The sequence below is a fragment of the Haematobia irritans genome, chromosome 4 (assembly GCF_050003625.1).
Source record: "Haematobia irritans isolate KBUSLIRL chromosome 4, ASM5000362v1, whole genome shotgun sequence".
Classification (NCBI taxonomy): Eukaryota; Metazoa; Arthropoda; class Insecta; order Diptera; family Muscidae; genus Haematobia; species Haematobia irritans.
The window spans coordinates 82,239,041-82,261,897 of record NC_134400.1 but is presented as its reverse complement, the minus strand read 5'-3'; the positions used below and the strand labels follow the sequence as shown (position 1 = coordinate 82,261,897).

The 22,857-nt window shown below is 32.4% G+C and overlaps 1 protein-coding gene and 1 long non-coding RNA gene across 3 annotated transcripts in view; both read right to left on the bottom strand.

Moving 5' to 3' along the window:
• Window positions 1-22,857, bottom strand: part of Girdin (protein girdin) — a 71,326-nt gene that overhangs the window by 11,569 nt on the left and 36,900 nt on the right. For both annotated transcript variants that reach the window (XM_075304591.1, XM_075304592.1), the window contains exons 3-6: window positions 22,498-22,808; window positions 20,999-21,080; window positions 20,729-20,925; window positions 20,375-20,660 (exon numbers count right to left, since the gene is read on the bottom strand). In XM_075304591.1, the coding sequence (XP_075160706.1) occupies window positions 20,375-20,660; window positions 20,729-20,925; window positions 20,999-21,080; window positions 22,498-22,808 (876 nt within the window). The remainder of the gene's footprint in view (window positions 1-20,374; window positions 20,661-20,728; window positions 20,926-20,998; window positions 21,081-22,497; window positions 22,809-22,857) is intronic.
• LOC142232894 (uncharacterized) lies at window positions 1,829-2,308 on the bottom strand. Its single transcript, XR_012721242.1, has 2 exons — window positions 2,154-2,308; window positions 1,829-2,086 (listed from the first exon to the last, which is right to left on the bottom strand). It is a non-coding gene; the product is annotated as an uncharacterized LOC142232894 (long non-coding RNA).

The following is a 22,857-nucleotide window of genomic DNA, read 5'->3' as shown; positions in this document are numbered from 1 at the left end:
ATACCGTTTTCTATTGAAGCCTGTTTACATTAACAAACTAAAATAATAATATATTTTTTATTCATATATTTTAGTGAGCAATTTTATTTCGTGAAATTGGTCAATCAATCAACTCCATCATTTTATCAAATATATAAGAATATACGAATATGTTAGCAATCAAAAGGTGGGTACCATATTGATCTTTTAAATTATAATTTTTTCACTCCTAGTTTTCTTAAAACCAAGAACGGTATGGGTTTGTTGGGTCTTGTTGTTGTTGGGTCTTGAAGTTGCGAAGTAGCGTTGGCATTAAATTGTATTTTTGTTTTACCTGCCTTTTTCAGTTTGAACCCAAGTGCTGAATTATGTAATGGTAAAAAAGTTCTTTCTTTTGAATTTAAAAATATGAAAAATATCCGAAAATAATAAAAAAATATGTATTTTCATTTATATTTTTTCTATTTCCAGAATTTGCAAAGTATCATAAACATAATACCAAATATTTCATTGTTTTGCCATTATTTTTGTCTTTGATTGGTTCAAGTTTTAATAGACGATTTCAATGTGTGGAAATTTTGGAAAGGAATTGTACTAAAATTAATTAATTATTACCGAGCTCCTTAATACACCTTTTTATGCTAGAAGACTACAACTGCAAAAGAAGATTATAAATCTGCAACCTGGAACTAAGAATTTAACTTGATATTCTATGCAGGTAAGTTTTAGCAAAATTAACTTTTAATTGAACAAAATTAAATTCGAATTATACTGTTTACTTTCAGAAAAACTAATTTAGCTTACAGGCTGCTGATTTATTGGAAATCTAGGCGCATTTACATATTAGAAGGAACATGCTGACATGGTTATTATGATAAGGAAGATAATGATTTATATAGTCTATTTTTTTCACCCTATAGTTGTTATTGATAGTAATTGTATGTGTAAGTTATGTTAGAACAAAACACAAATGACAAGAACCAAATTTATTTGTCTATTGCATAATTCAAAAAATAATAAAATATTAAATATATTTTATAAGGAACACATATTTTCTTTTATTTCAAATAAAACTAAATATGATTTTGGGGGCGCAATATATAAATTTTTTGATTGAAATTTATAGCCAATTTCAATTAATTATTTAATTGAATGAATCAAATAGTTGATTGATTTTTTGTCGCGAAATTGATTAAAATTTTAATTGATTCAATTAAAACTGTGATTGAATTTTATGTTAAAAATCAATCACGTTTTTAATTGATTCAATCACACAATTAATTGATTCCGTTACAAAAGTCAATTAAATTTTTAATTGAAAATCGTGTTGGTTTTCAATCAAAATGGGTGATTGATACTATCATTTTCGTGATTGAAGACATTTCTATTAAAAAAATGATTGAATCCGCGATTTTCGTGATTGAAATCAAAAAAATTTTTTTTGTGTGTAGGCACTACTTTTCCTTACAATATTTGCAGTACAGAATTCAGCGCTTCTTTCTACACATATAAGACGAACAATGTACTTAAAATATGTTACTACACCCAGAAAAAAGTGACCCCTTCTTTAAGTTAAAATGAACTCATTGTGAAGAAAGTTGAACTTCGTATAGCGCCAAAGACATTTTTATTTGTTTGAACGATGTGATTTTCGTAGAAATTAGGAATAATGCATTCCATATATTAGTTAACATTTTCCTATATTTATATACCACTATATTACAGAATGAAAAAATTTAACTAATTTGAATTCATATATGGAATGATTTTATTGAAATTTTTTCATTCATTTCGACAAATCTTACACATTTGTGGTAAAACTTTTACTTCATAATTAGAACTGCTTACCTTCGTTTTTAAATACAATTTTATTTATTTCTATAAGCAATTTTTTCTTCAATAAAATACACGTTTTATTAATATATTAAATATATTTATTAAGAATCAACAGCATCGACTGGCCTTGAAATATTAGTTTATTATTCCACTATTTCCAATTTCCATGTAATGTCATCAACTGTAAAACGCATTTTTCCTTCTTCTTGTACCTTTCACTTTTAATAAGTTGCTGCCTAACGATTTTGTCCTCCTTTTACAATTTCAATACCTACAAATATAAAAAATCATATGTTAAACCAATTTTTTCACAAATGGTTAGCGTCACTGAATGTTACCTGTTAATTGAAGATTCCAAAATGAAGACGAATGAAGGGGTTGTTATTCTGTTTTCTTTCTTTCATTCTGTTTTCATTCTTTTTTTCTCACTAATTTAAAATAACAAATATTTTATATATTTTATTTGTTATTTATTATATTATTTTACTATATTATTTTTTAACAATCCCTCCGTATACCGTAACAACGCGATTCCAACTAAAAAACGACCCACGCGCAAACATACATACATCGATTGCAGTTATCGATTACAGGTAGATAAAAGAAATATAGGAAAATTTCCTATATTCTAACAAGTGTGTTTCCTTAACCCTGGAAAGTCATCCTTATTTTTTGTACACTAACGTCATCCTTCGTCATTTTGACTACGGCATATTTCAAGACGCTATAATTTGCATTGTGAGCAAAAATGAGAACCAAATTTGAGAATATTTTCTTATTCAATATGTTTTTAATTAGTATACAACAAAAATTCATAAAATAGTTTAATTAGTATAGCTTAAATTTACCATTTCCCAATCGACTAAAATACATTTTAGATCGAAATTGAAATTATGCGTCGTCATTTTGACGAAGGATGACTGTCCAGGGTTAAGTTTTGTAAGGATTGAATACTTCTTAGTACGAATGAACTAAAATATTTTTCTATGCCAAGTGTTGTTCGTATGTATGAAAAACTTTCTATTATAAAGGAAGTCGCAATTATCATTTTATAAGAAATTTTACTAATTTTGAGGAAACTTGGTTTTAGTTCGGTTTTTGTTTATTTTTACGAATGCTTTGTTATCGGTGAATAAAATTTTCTTTTTCAGTAGTAAATTCTTATACCCAGCGAAGAAAATAGTATGAGTAAAATTCCATGCCTTATTCTAGTTAATGAACTATTCCTAACTGCTTACAGTTTAGGATTTTTTTACTGAAACGAGTAAATTTTATTATTTTTCACAAAAATTTACCTTAATGGAAATAAAATGGATAAACTATATTGATGAAAATTTTTTCCTTTAGTTTCGAAGGCACTTTTTTCTGGGTGTAATGGTGGTGCTGAAATTAGCGCATCTGAGTTGCAACTTCTCGCGACTTCTTACGAACTAGTTACGATTTTATGCTCTCCATAAAAGAAGCGCATTAGTGGGTCATTTCTTTATAAATTCATCGATGAATTCCTTGCTAGGGTAAGTGCTGCTTGACTTTTCTTCCTTTACAATTCTGCTGAAAATTCAGCACGTTTTTGCTGGGTTTGTTCTTATTTGATGATATGTTTAATAAGATATTTATTTTTCAATTAGTGTATTATGTAGTGTAGTGTATTATTATATATTTTATTTTGACGAAAATGAATCTATTATATAAAATTCATAGAATTTTGGCTTTGACTTTCAATTAGAAGTGGGGATATCATTTATACAAATTTTGGCTGAAAAATATTTGTAACAGTGTTAATTTTTAATTTGACTCGCAAAATTGTGTGAGAAATTATTGAGTAGTGATGCATTTCAACTTGAGGATAAGGGTTGAGAAATTATTGCTAATGTGTTGAATTTTACTGTTGAGGGTAATGCATGTTTTTTGTTGAGAACGCGATTTTCTCAACAATTTCTCAACTTGAATGTTACCCTAATCCTTTGAACAATGTTTGAAAAATTGTTGAAATTTAGCATTTTTCAAACGTTTGTGTTTATTGGGTTTTTATAATGTCCAGAAAAGGTAAATATGTTATCTAAAAAAATATGTGAGCAATCTCCACGTCGTAATCTACGCCGTACTTTAAGGAAACCCCTCGGAAATAAACCGTTGCTTCAACCGGTATAATTATCCATCAGATGTGCAATGTATGTAAAAAAATATGTGTTTGGTACCCGATAAGAGAAAGAGTATAGGGTAAGAAATAAAGATGGCAATGAAAGATTATTGAACCAATTCCGGAAAGTGCATCGTTTTTGCAATTTAATTGCAACGGGCTCCGAGGTAAGATTAGTGAGATTGTAAACTCACTAACAGCAAGGGTCGCGGCGATCCAAGAGACGAAGCTGAATGACTTCTGTAGCTTGCGCCAGTGTGATGGATATAATGTACTACGCAAGGATCGCACAGGATGTGGGGTGGTGGCCTGGCTTTCACATTACACCACTCCGTGCATTATAGACCTATCTCGCTTGTGCCAGACACAAGTGAACCCTACATGGAATGGATGGGGATAGCAGTCAAGTCTGGGACTGCCGAGATAGAACAATGTGTATATACCGCCGGTTGGTAGCTATACTCCAGGTTATAACCCAAACATTGATTGTATGTTGTGTGGGCAAAATCGATTGGTGCAAGGAGAATTTAACCCTTATATTATGTTGGGATCATTTGGTGACACAAGTCATATTTATCATCACATTTCTTACTGTTGGAATATAATTAAAAGTTCTCACTACTCAGTGCATGAATTGTTGACATATACTGAATTCATGCTGTAGTAAGAACTTTTTATTATATTCCACCACACAGTAATTCCAAATCGCTTTTTTTTAAATAATTCTGCAACTTTTGAACGGATAAAGATATCAACATATTTTTTTCTTTGTATGAAAGCTGAGGTGTTTTCCTCTAAGTTTGCATTTGTGGATCCCTAGTGGGTCAACGGGCTGACCTGTAGGCGTTGAAAGTTGGTCACTACACTGAAAGAAAAGTGCATCATCAAATTAATGAAACAAAATCATCAAAAAATCTTCATCAAATTGATGTAGAAATTACATTGTTTGAAGAAACTTACATCAATTTTTGGTCATCATTCTGATGAAAATCTTTCATTCATTTAATGAAATCAGTAATCAAGTTGAAGAAAATTTTCATCACATGTTATTCATTTATATTTTTCCGCCCCCCATATATGACAAACTCTAACAATTACATTATTTCCACATATTTTTATTATTATAAACTTTTTTAAGTGATGATTTAATTAAAATTTGGAAAAATAGAAAATAAAACTACAAAAATATTCAAATGGGACATACTTGTTACGTTGCAAAGTTGTTTGTGCTAAAACACACACACAAAAGAAAATCCGTTATGTCTGCTGCATGCGAATTTGTTGAAAAATAAATAAATTCATTTGTGAAGTGACATTTATTGTGATCGCACGTTCATAAAATAACTTTTAATACTTTAGCGAATTGGAGATATTTTAAGTGTTGCAAGCTTAAACGGAGTGCTATATAGTTCGAGAAATTTTAGTAATATATAAAAATATTTGTGGCGTTTACAAACATTTAAAGGTTTCCAAAATAATGATACGATATGTAACAGCGTATTCACACAAAAATTTCCTGTAAAAGGCATCTTGCAAACGTTCATATATTTATGGAAATACATTGCGGCTTCAAGAGAAACTCCAACGGCCTGCGAGTTTAGCGATTTGGAAAAAATATTGTAAACAAGAAGTACATACCATAAGAAGTAAGCATAGAGATGCACTGTGAAGAGACTTCTCACCCTGGAAAATTAGGTGAAGTACCCTTTTCTGAATGAGAAACTGAATTCCTACCGCATCGACAGATCTGACGATGGGATATTGACGTACTGAATACGTCAAATATTTCACGAACACGATAACCATAGTGATATATTTAGGCCTGGCCACAGTATAAAGAATTTCGAGGAGCACAGTTGGTAAGTAACTAAATTTAAACGTTCACCTTAATTTAATATTCTTACTACATGTATATATTGTTATTTCGTTTAGATTAACATGGACTGCGGAGTACTGCATAAATACTGCACACTAATATTAGACTGGGTAACCAAACTGATATAGTATATTGGTACAATTTAATTGAGAAGGAACACTATGTTAAAAATTCTGGCATTAGACAGGTTTTTGATAAAATTGATGTGCCAAACGCAGGTTTGTTATGAAAAAAAAAATTAGTACAATTATGCATATCATTAAATAACTAATATTTAAATCTAAATCAGCTAACACAAAACACTTTTCGAAAATACTAATCATTTTAAGCGAATAATAATGGCTTATATTCCAATAGGGCCAATAAAGATTTCTCATCTATAAGTATATTTATGTTAATATTATATGAAACGCTGAAAACGTCTTATATATATATGTACATTTTTTATACTTTTTCCATTCACAAATCTAAGTTAATATTGAAATTTATAATCCATTAATAATCGCAAGTGTAGTGAATAATATTTTTAAGATTTTTTGATAAAAATAATATTTCCTAATTCATTTAAAATATTTGTAATTATATTGAATATTGTAAAATTTAGAACTAGTTTCTAAGGCCGAAATCAAAGTTCAGTTCGATGTCAGTGTTTCATTGGTTAAATGTAAAATATACATTAGTTTGATGCAATGTAGTCATTGAAGTAATGTAATTTTAATGAATAAATTACGTACTTTTGATGAATACCTTTCATTGGAATAATGCAGAATATTCATTGTATAAAGACTATCGGACATCAATTTGAATACAGTTTTTCATCGAAAGGAAGAAAAAAATACATCAATTGAATGACACTTTTTCTTCAAGATGATGAAATTATTTCATTAAATTGATGAATATATTTGATGAAAAATTGATGTAAAATTCTTCATTACGATGATGAAATCCGTTGTAAGCTCAAAATCGAAGAAACATTTCATCAAATTAATGTTGAAAATCATCATATTGATGAAGTTTTTCCGTTCAGTGTAGGGGGTATGAAATTTTGTTTTAGCTGTCAACTCCGCAATTTTGATCCGATTTCGATTAATTTTCCTTCGCTGGATAGAACTTGTAAAGCTCTACAAGTGCGATTATCTTTTACTGCTCGCAATATATGGGTCCCAAAAATTATTTTTTTTGCAAAATTTTGGCAAAGTGGGGTCAGTATTTTGAACCTAGAAGTTCCGTTCTTGAGTGGATTCATAATTCCTTCTTAACTGCATTTCCTACAAAATTCTACGAATTTTAGAAGAAAACAAGTAAGGAAATTCTAAAGTCGGGCGGGGACGACTATATTATACCCTGCACCACTTTGTAGATCTAAATTTTCGATACCATATAACATCCGTCAAATGTGTTGGGTGCTATATATAAAGTTTTGTCCCAAATACATACATTTAAATAGCACTCGATTTGGACAGAATTTGATAGACTTTTACAAAATCTATAAACTCAAAATTTAAATTGGCTAATGCACTAGGGTGGAACACAATTTTAGTAAAAAAAATATGGGAAACATTTAAATCTGAAGCAATTTTAAGGAAACTTCTCAAAAGTTTATTTATGATTTATCGCTCGATATATATATTAGTTTAGGAAAATTAGAGTCATTTTTACAACTTTTCGACTAAGCAGTGGCGATTTAAAATGGAAAATGTTGGTATTTTGACCATTTTTGTCGAAATCGGAAAAACATATATATGGGAGCTATATCTAAATCTGAACCGATGTCAACCAAACGTGGCACGCATAGCTACAATGCTAATTCTACTCCCTGTGCAAAATTCCAACTAAATCGGGGTTAAAAATTGGCCTCTGTGGGCAAATGAGTGTAAATCGGGCGAAAGCTATATATGGGAGCTATATCTAAATCTGAACCGATTTGGCTCATATTTTGCATATTTTTTCGAGACTCATAAATTATTCGGATGTACGGAATTTGAGGAAGATCGGTTGATATACACGCCAATTATGACCAGATCGGTGAAAAATATATATGGCAGCTATATCTAAATCTGAACCGATTTTTTACAAAATCAATAGCGATCGTCTTTGAGCCGAAACAGGACCCTATATACATCAACAGACAGACAGACAGGCATACAGACGGACGGACATCGCTAAATCGACTCAGAATTTAATTCTAAGCCGATCCGTATACTAAAAGGTTGGTCTATGATTACTCCTTCTGGGCGTTACATACAAATGCACAAACTTATTATACCCTGTACCACAGTAGTGGTGAAGGGTATAAAAATGTGTACCTATGTACTTTAGATTAAAAGTTGTAAAGTCCACAAATTAGAATTTCAAAAAATATCGAATTTTGACAATTTTTTTTTGGAGAAATGTGCATACATTCTTTCTGTCGTAACATATTTTTTATAGATTTCTCCCAATCTTTTTTTACTTGTTTCTTATAAAACACCAAATAAGGATACGTTTTAAGCTTTTATCGACTATTTTGGTCAAGTAGTATATGAGTTCTTCTCCTCCCAAAATCGGCAATTTTTCAAAAAGAAAAAAAATTGTTTTCTACAATTTTCATTTGGCAAAGCACCGATTGTTAAGCCGATCTCTTTTCCAAAAATCAATATGTGTCCACTAACTGTAAAAGGTTTCAACATCCTACCAGTAAAGATCTGAGAAATATGCAAATTACAAAAAATAACGTTTTTTCAACATATGTCCCCACTTTGAGGATTTTGGGGATTTTGATACCAATTTTGGGAATATTCAGCAATATTTCTTAAAATAATTTTCCCTGCAAAAGTCAATAAAAATCATAATGATATCACAATTAGTTCACAGGTTATTAAGGTTTCAATTCATATTTTTAATCCCAGCAAATCCGAATTTTTGCAAAAAATTTTTTCGTGCCCAAAAAATTTCAAATTTTCGTATTTTTGGTTCTTTTCAATTGCATAGAAATAAAGCTCCCTCAAATACCTTTCCAACGATGTATTATATTTAGACCCGTGCTTAGCCAAATGCGCCGAAAACTTGCACTAAACGTCACTAACTCGGTTAAAATAATGCATTTCTGCAAATGTACGTTTATATGGGGGCTATATCTAAATCTGAACCGATTTCAACCAAAAAACGGCATGCGTAGCTAGAATGTTAATTATGCTACCTGTGTAAAATTTCAAGTAAATTGGAGTAAAACTGTGGTCTCGGAGTGAAAAAGTAGTTTCCGGTGGCCATGTAAGTGTATATCGTACAATAGATATATATGGGGGCTATCTAAATATGAACCGATTTCCACCTTCCAACTTCTGGCTTCTGGGGTCATATAAAATACTGACAAAATTCGGTGTTGCTGCATAAGCCAGAGTTTTGCCTAGATTTGCTCGAAATTTTGCACGAGGAGTCTAATTAGTAGTACAGTCAAGTGTACACATAATTTCTTCTATAATTCGTAGAATTAAGTTAAGAACAAAAATTACGAATCCACTCAAAAACGGTTCAAATACAAGGTTCAAATACTTTGCAAAAATTTTGTAAAAAAATAAATTTTGGGGCCCATATCTTGCGAACAGTAAAAGATAATCGCACACGAACTTGTTTGTAGAGCTTTACAAGTTCTATATAGCAAATCGAAATCGGTTCAATTGCGAGTTGACAGCTAAAACAAAATTTCATACCCCCGAGGTGACCAAATTTCAACGCTTACAGGACAGCAACCTTGGAGAAAATACCTCAGCTTCATACAAAAAATTATGTTGATATTTTTATCCGTTCAAAAGTTGCAGAATTATTTAAAAAAAGGATTTGGAACCACAACAGTAAGAAATGTGATTATGATAAATATGACTTGGGTCGCCAAATGACCCCAATATAAGGGTTAATGCCCACCATGAACTTTAATAGTTTTTCTTGGTAATGGCCAGAGGGGCATAGCTTTGGCAGATTAGATAGATGACTCCACATTTTGCATGGTGAACGAAGATGCCCCCTCGATAATTAGAGATAATTGCAGCAGTTCGCCAACTCCGATTTCATAACCTCTGAACGCCGGACGTTTATCAACCATAAGAAAGCCAACTGGGAAGGCTTCAGGAGCTTACTGAAGCCAGACAAAGACTCGAGCAAGGGTGAATCGTTCAGGCCGATTTCCCTCCTCTCACTAGTAGCCAAGACACTTGAGACACTTCTCCTCCCAGCTACCAATCATCAACATGGATTCCGCAAAGTACATAGTACGACTACGGCTTTTCATGCCATTTTAGCATACAGCAGGATGGGGAGCCGCGTTAGTTTTAGTATTAGACTAAAAATAGTCATTAAATATTAGATTTATTACAGAATTATTTAATACTCAGGTGCTTGCTAAGAGTAATATATTTATTGGCCTTGAAGGCTTGATATTACTTTATGATTCAATAAATAAATAAATAAACTTATCTCTTATCACTGACTGCCCGATTCCATGTTAAGCTCAATGACAAGGGACCTCATTTTTATAGCCGAGTCCGAACGTCGTTTCACATTGCAGTAAAACCTCTTAGAGAAGCCTAGAAATGTCACCAGCATTACTGAGGTGGGATAATAAACCGCTGAAAAACTTTGTTGTTCGGTCGAAGTAGGAATCGAACCCACGACCTTGTGTATGCAAGGCGGGCATGCTAACCATTGCACCACGGTGGCTCCCTTTAGACCATACACAAATACATTTACTTTATAGCGGTTCAAACTTGGTTTCTAGTTTTAAAGGGTTGTTACAACAACTATTTTTTATCGTTAGAATCGTTTATAATTCACAATAATATTTGTATATATAATACTCTGTCGTAGGGATTAGCTGACCGTGTAAGGTGTTCTTAAGTCTAGTTCCGTTCTAGGTTTGCCAAACTTATTTAAGACATTGACTATAAGCTATTTATGCAGGCAGAAGGGATGAATATATTGGTTGACATTGTTTAAACATTTTTATAACATATTCTGGCCAAAAGCCGTTTCATTGGCGAATTATATTCAAAATAAAAAATAATAATACAAAAAAGTAACTGCTCATGTGTTATGGTCCAGACCCATCAATGCAAGATGCTCATATTTATGGGCGATTTGTCCATGCACATTGCAAAAGAGAGAAGTGTTAGCGATTCTACAGAAACGACTTTGGGCATTGCCACGAAATCAAAAGCATGTCGTTACAATAATCCTGGTAAACAGAGTGTTGGAATTAGTAGAGACGTTTTGTCCATTTGGATCCTATTTTTATTGATCAAAGTAACTCTTTGTTCTGCAGAGTGCCAAACCACTCACTGCCGCATAGAAGTTATCCACTTCCAGCACTGTTTTTTAAATGATCCATTCCGGTTGTCCCCAGCAAAACCAATCGATGTTGTAACAATTTATTGCGATTTCATCCATTTTTTTTGTTACGCGCTTTGATTCTTCAACTTGTATGCAGACCAAGGAACTCTGCGACTAAGGTGGGATGTATACAGAGTGGTCTACTGGTGACTCGGGTAGGTTTAGGTGAGCAATGTTGCTCTTTGTTGCATAAGGGACACACGTCAGCTACGCTCCTATTAATCGCTGATTGGAATTGATGCGGCGGTACTAGACTGATCTTAGTTGGGCCAAAACTACCACAGTCTGCCGTGGGAAGTCTCTTTCCTTTGTTGCTATTGGCGGTGGTCAGATTCCGAGAACAGGATTAACCTTGTAGCTTCTCACCCCTTCAGCTACAGTATCCTCGTGAATCCAGTTCAGACCTGGCTGGTACGCTGCTTGATCTAGGGGCTCTCTTTTGTAGCGCTGCATCTCGTGCTCTAAATAATGTATATCAACCCTTACATTCCTGTGTCGTAGTTGTGTATCCATGAGACGGTGGTTTTGATCAATAACAATCCAGGAGATACTGCTTTGACAACATGTGGTTGTGTCTACGCACTGGGATAATCTTTGTCTCCTCCTGTCGCAGTTCTAAGCGTTCTGACAGGTCTGTATGTTATTACACTTCGTATCACTTGTCTGAGGTGTCCACACTGGCGCTGCATATGTTAGTTTACCACTGACCGACCAATTGCCTGATATGTAGTCAACAAAGTTTCCTTGGGATAATTTACTGTCGGAATTATTTCACCATCGACTCTTACTTTCAACTGCCTGCGTACTTCCGCCGTCCATGTAGTGAAAAGTGTGGCTGAGGATTTGGTGGCATATATCCTCAAAATTCTAGCAGTGAAATAACTGGTAAGATCAACCAGGTAGACGTTTATTCGATCGCATATGTCATTAACATTTGGCCCGGACGTCATGATTGTACAGTCGTCAGCATAAGAGAAATCTCGACGCCGTAAGGAGGGTGTGCGATAGAGGACAGGTAGAGATTGAATAGTGTCGGAGATATCACCCCACCTTGGGGAACTCCCTGTTTCACTCTACAGGGTTTTGACTTTTTGTCTCTAAACTCCACATACGACTGGCGTCCGCACAAATAATCTAGAACCCATCGCTTGGTTCCCGCCGGTAGAGAGTTTTTTTTATTTATTCAACCAAATAAGATTCAACAAAAATTAATTCAGCCCCGCGAAGTCTAAAAACTTGTATGCAGGGATTATTGAATAAATTATTATATACTACTATTAGATAAATTATTTAACAAATATGATATTTAGATACAAAAGTTTTTTTTTTTTGTATATTTTATATAAATAAAAAAGTATATAAATTCGGAATTATATTCCTTCATTGCATTGATATTAGGTACTCTTTTATTTTCTTCTTTCTTCTGAAAACGTTCGGTATCTCGACAATCTCTACTGGCATTGAATTGAATATTCTTGGCAACTGTACGTTTAGGGAATTCTTTCCGTAATTGTTTCTAAATCCTGGTACATGAAATTTTCCCGCTTCTCTTCTTGTGGTATTATATGCATGTTGTATCGGTATCAGTAATTTATCTTCACGAAATTCGTTCAAAATTGTCGCCTTGTATAGGTTTTTCAAATTTATAAAAATGACTGAAATCCCATCGTCCCTTGTAGCGGGATTTGAGAGGACTCTTACTGTTGACCACAACTTGCCTGTTCCTGTGGGATTTGAGAGGACTCTTACTGTTGACCACAACTTGTATGTTCCTGTGCCTAGGTTACATTGCTTCTGGTGCTCTAACTATGTGTTCCTCATGTGCTTTGAACGACTTGTCGAATGTGACCCCGAGATCTTGGGGTAATTTATAGTCGGAATCGTTTCGCCATCGGCACTAATATCCAACTGCCTGCATATTTCCGCCGTGAATATTGTGGCTGAGGATTTGGTGGCGGATATCCTCAAATTTCTAGCTGTGAAATAACGGGTGAAATCAGCAATGTAGACGTTTAATCGATTGCTCATTCAACAGGGTCTGCACTTCCTATCCCTAAATTCCTCGTACGACTGGCGCTCGCATAGATATTTTATTTAGCATACATAAATAGGGGACTCACTCAGCCCCTATATAGCTTCACACGAAAAACATTGCTACCATGTGAGAAAATCCTCAGTTCATGAGGCAGCACATTCTAGCAATTCTCACAGTAAATGATCTAGAATATATACTCCTCCTAATTCGAGGAATGAATATTTGCACATTTCTCGTAGAACGTGAGAAAGTAAATAAAAGTCGCAAAACCAAGGGTCTAGATCTAACAATAACCTTGTAGAATGTTAAAAGGTTTCGACATACAACAAAATCCTTGAAGGAACAACCTAGAAAGCGTTTAACAGATGGAGATATAGATTGCCTACGGCGAATGCGGTACACAAATCGCGTGATCATATTGACAATGAGCTTCACTCTATTAAGATTCTGCATTGCCGTCCAGGAAAAAAAACTCAATACCAAACAAAACTTGGGACATGAGAAGAGTATGTGCCAGCATACTTCTCACATGTAAAGGTAAATATAAATTCGATGCAAATATACGTCGCAAACTCGACCGGATATTATATCAATATGATGGCGAAAAGAAAGATCACTATCGATAAAAACAACCAAGCATTTATGGTAATCAACAAATCGGATATGGTAATCAACAAATCATTTCCGAAAAAAAATCCAGTGGAGCTGGAGAATATGAAGTGGATCGAATATGAAGTGGATCGAAACAGTCAAAGAGTTGTCAGAAGACCAACACAAAAACCTATCCAAACATGAGTTAATGTCGTCCTCAAAAATTTCGCGTGAAGAGTATTTTCCACCAAAGAGCAAGAACACATCATCCGCAAACATAAATGTTCTACATACTCTTGAGCCTAATAGCCCGATTAATGTCATTCACATATAGAATAAATAACAGAGGCCCTAAGACGGACCCCTGAGGCACACCAGCAGTCAGATATAGTGGACTGGATCGTGCTCCATTTAACACAACAAATTGCGACCTTTTGCTCAGGTAGGAGAATATCAATTTACAAGCAGGCCTAGAGAAGTTGAAGTCATTTCTAAGTTTAGTTATTAACCTAGAAAAACAAATTGAGTTAAAGGCCTTTGAAAGGTCAAGGAAGACAAGAACACTTAACTTGCCATCATTAATGTCATTACGGGCCAAATCCGTTAGGCTAAGAAGCAATTGAGTGGAGCTGAGCCCCTTCTGAAAAGCAAATTGAGAATCAACAATTAGATTTGAAGTTACCTCTAAAATCTGTGACTTCAAAATCTTTGATATGGCAGGTAGAATAGAAATCGGGCGGAGATGAAATCGGGCGGAGATCTTCAGGTGCAGATACCACTCTAGTCTTGGGAATTGGAACCACACGTGTCACTTTCCATGCATTAGGGAATTCCGATGAGGTTAAAGCACAATTAACCAAGTCCAAGATAATATCCGAAACCAAAGGAAAGACAATCTTAATAAATTTAATGGGAATCCCATCTATACCGACCGATTTAGAATTAACCTTATCCATCTCATCAATAAATTCAGTTTCACTCACACAGCGGAACGAAAAAGATGACTCAACAACTTCCAAAAGCGCAAAATCAATATCAGTGTCCATAGATGGTGATCCACTTGAAAAATAGTTATTAAGAATGTCAACATCCAAGTCTGTCGATACGGTGTCACCACCAACACATCCTGAACCACGAAGAACACTCCATAATCCAGAGCTATCCAAATTACGAAACAATGCAGAAAAATGTCTACGCTTCGCCTTACGAATAACTTACTTCGTCCTATTGCGGTATCTGCAATACACACGCCAACAAATCGCGTATGGATCTGGCAAACTTTACCCCCCGGGACTCAATCCGATTCTCATCCCTAACTATTTTTCTCCTTACAACAGACACATAAGAAAATAAACGACAAATAAGAGAAGTCACATGGAGACATTTCTCATTCACTTCAGAAGCATTAAAGACAAGATCAAAGTTAAAAGATTGTAAATATATAAAAAGGCCGTCCCAGTCGATATTTCTATAATCTCTGTATTTAACGTAATTAGGTCCATTTGAAAAATCATAAGAAAGGCTTCCAAAAAATTAGGACATGGTCAGAAATTGATGGACATTGAACCTCACCTGAGAAATTACACAAGGAAATGACACTAACTAACATAAAGTCAATAAGAGACGTAGTACCTCTCCCTATATCGAAATGTGTGGGTAACGAGTTATGAACAATGGTCCTAGCACAAAAGGACCGAAGAGTGTTAGATCGCATAGAATTAAATATATTACAATTAAAGTCACCAACCATGACAATATTGTTGTACCTACAAAAGAACCCAAAATGGTGACTTTCAAATTGCTCTATATTCCCCGAAGGCAGACACACTACACCAAACATCAGAATGTTAGTACCAAAAGAAAATTCTAAAAACAGAGATTCACAATAGGGTTCAGATAACTTAAAAACAACCCGAAACGGTAAATGGTTTGCAATATAAATACATACCCCACCTCCTCTACTACCGAATTGGCGGTCATTCCTACAGATCTTATAGCCAGGAATAGAGATAGCATTACTTGAGATCTCACTAGAAAGCCGCGATTCCGAAACTGCAAATAGACCAAACGTCCCATCCTTAAGAAAACCTCTAAGTTCGTCAAGCTTCAACACCTTTATACTCCTACAATTCAAATGAGCAATGTTCAACTGATCATTAAATGGCAATAATACAGATTTAAAATAGGAGCTGCCGTATATGATAGGACCAAGATTACCATTAAAAGACATCAAATTCAAATTGTGAAATCATGGCTGGGAACCAAAAATAGAATGCTAAAATTAATTCACAAATCATATCGCATCTGAAATTCATTAAAATAAATTGTTTTTTTTTTTTTTTTTTTTTTTTTATTTCATTTGAATCGTAATCGTAACATAAAAATGAGATTTATAGTGTATTCAATTCAATTAAATTATATTAAATGCAAAACTTCAAACAAGTAGTCTTAAGGCAAATAATACTGTACCAATTATAAGAAATAGTTATAAAGGAATATAAAAGCTATGAAAAGGACGCATGAATAAAAACGAGAAAATACTTATGTATGATTGACACCATTCGGTCCATTAAGAAGCACAACGCATTTTTGGGTATCTTGTACAGGTTCACTACCATCAGGAAAAGAGCTTCGCCCTTACATTATCCCCGTTCAAAATTTTGTACTTCATAATTATGTTTTTTCGACGTAGTTTCGTACAAATACTGTTAAGATAACTGGCAGCTGGAGTAAAATGGTCGTTTAGGTAAACTCTACTGACAACATCATTTCCTTCACCAGTTAACAGATCACAAACACGAAGTTTGCGAGTTTTGCAACAACAGGAGTCACGAGATCATCTAAGCCATCTGGTAAGCCACTTATAAGTAAATCAGAACGATTGAGTTTGCGGTGCAACGAATTATTTACAACTTCCAAGGATGTAATTTTTGAAGATGTCCAATTTTCGATTTTTGAAACACGCTCATCCAACTTTGCAATATCTTTCTTCGTTTCGGTAAAACGACTATCCACTACTTCTAACGTTGTTCTAATAGATGTAAGTTCAGATTTGTTTTCAGCAATAAATGCATCAAATTTGAGGTTAAGTGTCCTTATCTCTTCCATTATGCAATCTCCTCCACTGCGATTGCTGTTGATGTTCGGTTCACACACAACGCAAATAAAAACGCAGGACTTCATGGATTTCAGTGCACATAAATCCTTATCTGTTAGTCGAGCACAGGACGCATGTGTCCAGTTGGCACAGATTCTACATTCAATACTACCTTGAGTCTTAGTGATAGAATCATTACAAGTTTGGCAAGCGACAGGTTTGGATGCCATGATAAACTCACAGAAAACCCAAGCAGCAGCAACAGTTATACGCCAAAAAGAAAGCCGGCAATAAAAATGCAGGGAACACAGCAAGGTTACGCAATCAGTACTCAAGTTTTGTTGAACTGATCTTTGCAGCAATTTAAGACTAATTCCACAAAAATGTAAAAGATGTTCAGGTTTTGTTATTAACAATTAAAAAAGCAAATAAATTAGTGAACGATCAGCTGCGAAATATCCACACTACTACTCAGACTTAGTGTTGCCAGAAGTTCATCACTGTGGTATCACAACCCAATAAACACAGGATGAGCGTTTTTCAAATGCAACAACTTTTCAGTTTGATGGTAAATATAATTTTCAACATAAATTCAACTTGACTTGAAATAGCTCATCTTCAATACATCTTCAAATTGTTTGCGAATTACTTCCAATTTGCCAAAATGTTGACGAAATCTTTGAAAAGGTGTTTAAGATAATATGAGAAAACTTTGATAAAACACTACCCTAAAATGCAACGAAAAACCCGTGTCAATACTTATTTGTGCAACGAAGTTTGTGGTCAATTGCAAGAAATAAAAAAAATGGAAAATTTTAGTCAAATAACCAAATAATATATTAAAATAGGTAAGTGAAAATAAAAAATGAAATAAAACTTTAAGGAAGTCACTAAATGTATATCTCTTTGCAGAAAACTAAAATTATGGATTCTACGTTCTTGAAAACATTAAAAAGCTGACCGATGAAAAAATGGTGGAAAATTAACTGGAACTGTTTCAAATAGTTTATAATAATTGGTACGTCAATATGAAAAATTAAATCAATTCAATTTCAGGATAACACTTGAGATATTATTGCTAATGTGTTGAATTTCACTGTTGAGGGTAATGTCGGTATTTTGTTGAGAACGAGATTTTCTCAACAATTTGTCAACTTGAATCTTACCCTAATGCTTTGAAAAGATGTTTGAAAAATTGTTGAAATTTAGCATTTTTCAAACGTTTGTGTTTATTGGGAATTCACTGAATAGTCTAAGAGAGCCTGATACATCGGGATTTTTTGTGTCATATATGGTTTAAAATGTGTCATCTGTTTTGGTCACATATTTTAAATTTTATTAACATATAATTTTATGGATATTAATGGACAAATAAATGTACCTAATTATTTGTATTGCTAGGTATTAATGTCATATTCACATTCAATTTTATTATTTTAATTTTAAAAATCATAAACAAAATTGTTATAAAAAAACTACCATTTGGTATAAAAAAGTACTTTTTTGTGTTAATTTTATTACTTTTTGGTTTTTGGATTTTTCATCCCTGATGGGTAAGCCACTTGAGAGTATTTAACTTCAAAGAAGTACCCAGTCAGAAATTTACGATGGTTATAAATATTGAGCGTTGTAACAGCGTTGGAACCCAACGTTGAAACAACGCTTGCTAAACAAATTAATTGACGGTTTTTAAATAGTAAATTTTCCATAAAATTATCGTTGAAATGCATGTTCCATCAATGTCCAATGGTTTTTAATGAGTATTGGAGGTATTATTGTTGATAGGAATTGATTTATAATAGGATAATGTTCCTTTATCATATAAAGTGAATATGTACATTAACAGTGAAACCACTAGGAACAACAATTTGGGTAATTTTACAAATGAGTAGAAAGTTTTAACTAAACTAAACGCTGACATCACGCCAAAAACCCAAATATAAGTACTTATTTATCGACTAATTGAAGAAATTTTGTTAGACATAATTACTTTTTTTTCACATGTTAAGGTGAGTATTAACTTCGAGTTTAGCCGCTTAAATCGCTAAAGTGAAAACTAAATCAGTAAGAAAAATGCACAAAATCATACATATTTGTTGCAAATTTTATTATAACTTGATGGGGAAAAGCCCAAAGCAAATTTTCACAAAGTTTGTATTCCTTAAAATGGATTATTAAAGAAAAGTAATCGTGAAAAAATGACGTTTTTATCGCCTAAACTCGAACTTAATACCCACCTTTAAAGAAAATGTCATTGTTTGAAGGAAAAAATTGGAGTTCAGTATTGCAAGAATGTTCTTTTGGTGCATTTGGGGTAAAATGTACAAATCTTAAGAAATTCTGAAGTGTTTTGTGTGAAATACGCACATTTGTGTATAACTTTTTCCCTTTGTTAAGTTCATTTTAGTGTCGTAGAGGATTCTCTTTTTAATGTACCTTAAAACTTTTCCAAGAGTTAATTTTGAACTATTACCTATAGGAAATAATAAAGACATATGACTAGCCCCTAAAATCACAAATTTTTCACGATTACTTTTCTTTAATAATTCATTTTAAGGAATACAAACTTTATGAAAATTTGCTTTGTGCTATTCCCCATCAAGATATAAAGAAATCTGCAACAAATATGTATACTTTTATGCCTTTTTTACTGATTTAGTTTTCACTTTAGCGATTTTTGACCATATTAAAATAATTTTTTTTACCAATTATAAATGTCAATCTTAATCTTAGTTATGTATTTTTCCTATTAACGACCATTTTCATGTAGCTCCGTTATGCTTTAACTGTCAATTAACAGAAAGTAAATTGCAAATATCTTAACTGGCTATGGAATATATATGCAAGATGACAATTTCGTCCATAATACGGTTCAAAAGTTGGTTAGTTAACGGAACACTAACGGAGCTTTATGAAAATGGGGGTAATTGTTAATTGTTAAGTTTTCTGATGTTCCTTTGTAAAGTGTAAAACACTAATTTTGTTTTGTTTCAATAGCGGTTTTAAGGTACTGTAAAATTATAATTCTAACCCTCCTAAAGCATTCTAGAAACAATTGGAAAGACGTATGAAATGTTGTTTTTCAGTGCTTTTTAATGGTTGTAAAAACCATCGATACACCGTATAACGATGTTATCATTTTGGGGTTGTCAAAGCGTTCGTTAAACCATCGGAAAAGCGTATAAAATATGACGCTTTGAAAACGTTGTTAAATACAATCGATACACCGTGGAATGATGTTATCATTTTGGGGTTGTAAGAACGCTTTTTCCCACCGTGTATCAACCGTTCACAACGCTTTTACAACGCTTTTCCGATGGTTTTTTTCTGACTGGGTAGAGGAAACGACGGATGTTAACTGAAACCAGTTGTGAACTGATTTCAAATTACCAGATTGGTGGTGCAAGTGAAAATCATCGCATGACTTTAATAGTAACATCTCGTAAAAAAGAAACTTACCTGAGCGTTATTTGTTAACTGTTCAGATAAGCTGTTGTCACCCGAATTGCACTCTTCGTCGTTATCTGAAAAAGATTTGTCAATATCTAGCGTTGTGTTTAGATTTTTTGCCACCAATTGTAATTGCGTATTTTCCTCAATCAATTCCTCTAATCTTGAGCGATCAGTATCTCTTTCAAGAGCCATATCATTCAACTTTTGTTTGTATTTGATTATTTCTGATTCCAATGTCATGACATGTTCTGACCGTTTGCGCCAACGTTGAAGCTGTTCCTCTAACATTTCCCTAAAAATTCAAAATAAAAATTATATTATAAGTAAACTTTTGCAAAACATATTCAAAATTAAAATTACTTCGTCTCCAAGAGCATCCGATTGTCTTCTCGCAGTTCCTCCACCCGCGTCTTATAAAATTCAGAATCAGTCAACTTTTCCTTAAATTTTTGCAACTCTATTTCTAGTCGATCAGCTCGTTCTGTGCGTTCTCTTAAAACGTCCACTTCATCTCGATAGGCTGAAGACCTTTTTGCTTCATTATACCATTCCTGACTCTAAATTATTAATAAAAGACAGAAATATTCACTATTAAATACAAATATTATTCGAAATTACTGAAATGCTTACCTCAAGACGTAGTTTTTCGTATTGAGCATTTTTGTGCTCCAATTCTTCTCGAAGTTCTAACTGACTTTCTGATTTTTCTTCTCTGCGTATTTGAAAACAAAATAATTATTAAATTATATAAAGTAATTGCAAAACATAAGTTAAGATATGTTTTTAATTTTTGAATAATTTTAATATATATATATATATATATATATATATATATATATATATATATATATATATATATATATATATATATATATATATATATATATATATATATATATATATATATATATATATATATATATATATATATATATATATATATATATATATATATATATATATATATATATATATATATATATATATATATATATATATATATATATATATATATATATATATATATATATATATATATATATATATATATATATATATATATATATATATATATATATATATATATATATATATATATATATATATATATATATATATATATATATATATATATATATATATATATATATATATATATATATATATATATATATATATATATATATATATATATATATATATATATATATATATATATATATATATATATATATATATATATATATATATATATATATATATATATATATATATATATATATATATATATATATATATATATATATATATATATATATATATATATATATATATATATATATATATATATATATATATATATATATATGTATATATATATATATATATATATATGTATTCTCATATCAATGAGTGCAGACCTATGTTAGATTTTTCTCGGTGATACTGCTGCTGAAAAGCTCAGAAATGGATTTAACATTACTGTGGGTTTCTAAAACTGTTATGTTTGAATATGTTCGCCAAGTTTATTTCAAAACTTCATCTTTAAAGTAAAAGGTTTGTTTTTTAGAAAATTATATTAGTATTTTTCGGACATTATAAAGGAAATCATATACGATAAACGTGAAATCCAATGTTGACTTTGTACAAGCCTTATTTAGCAAATAATTTTGGAGTGAATATAATCAGTGAATGTATCCTCAGTATGATGTAGCGAAGAAAAATAACATTTGTATTATCTTCTTTATAATGGGACCAACAGTGTGTAAAATAAGTCATTACGATTCGGCTCCAAAAAGGACTCAAATGCAATTTGCAGTTAAAGACGTATCAACTTAAAGTCGTACCGACATTAAATGCAATTCGTTAAAGACCAGCAATAGTATGAATCAAATCTATTACGTTTCACTTGCCTCTACTCTTTCTTAAATTTTTGAGTATGTCTGTAACCGTATGCATATATTTCATGCTTTGCTTTGTGTTCCAATATGAGAAAATTGGTCTTATTCTTTCTATTTGTTTGGAAAGAATTGAAAAATCATAATAAGAGACGAAAACTCATTTGGATTGTACTCATTGATATCAAGAAACTTCCCCATCGTGCTGTAAAATTGATTTTGAATATTTACAATTCTTGACGCAGTTTTCGCAATTTAGATTTTAAATCTGCCAATTCAACTGCCATGTGATTATTTTCCGCATTAGATGAGGACGAGATTGGAGTTGAGGTTTTCCCACTGGATGGAGACATTGTCAAATTTGATGTGTTTTCTGTACATTCTGATGTATTTGCTTCACGATCGGTGCACACTGACGATATCCATTTGAGATACATATTATCTCGCTCCTTTGTTAGACGTAATATATGGTTGTACATTGCCTGCGGTGTCAACAAGCCCAATGATTCTTCAGTAAGCACCAGACTGTGATTATCAGTCACCTTAAATAGAAGACAATAATTGTTAATATAACACTACATTTGAGCTAAC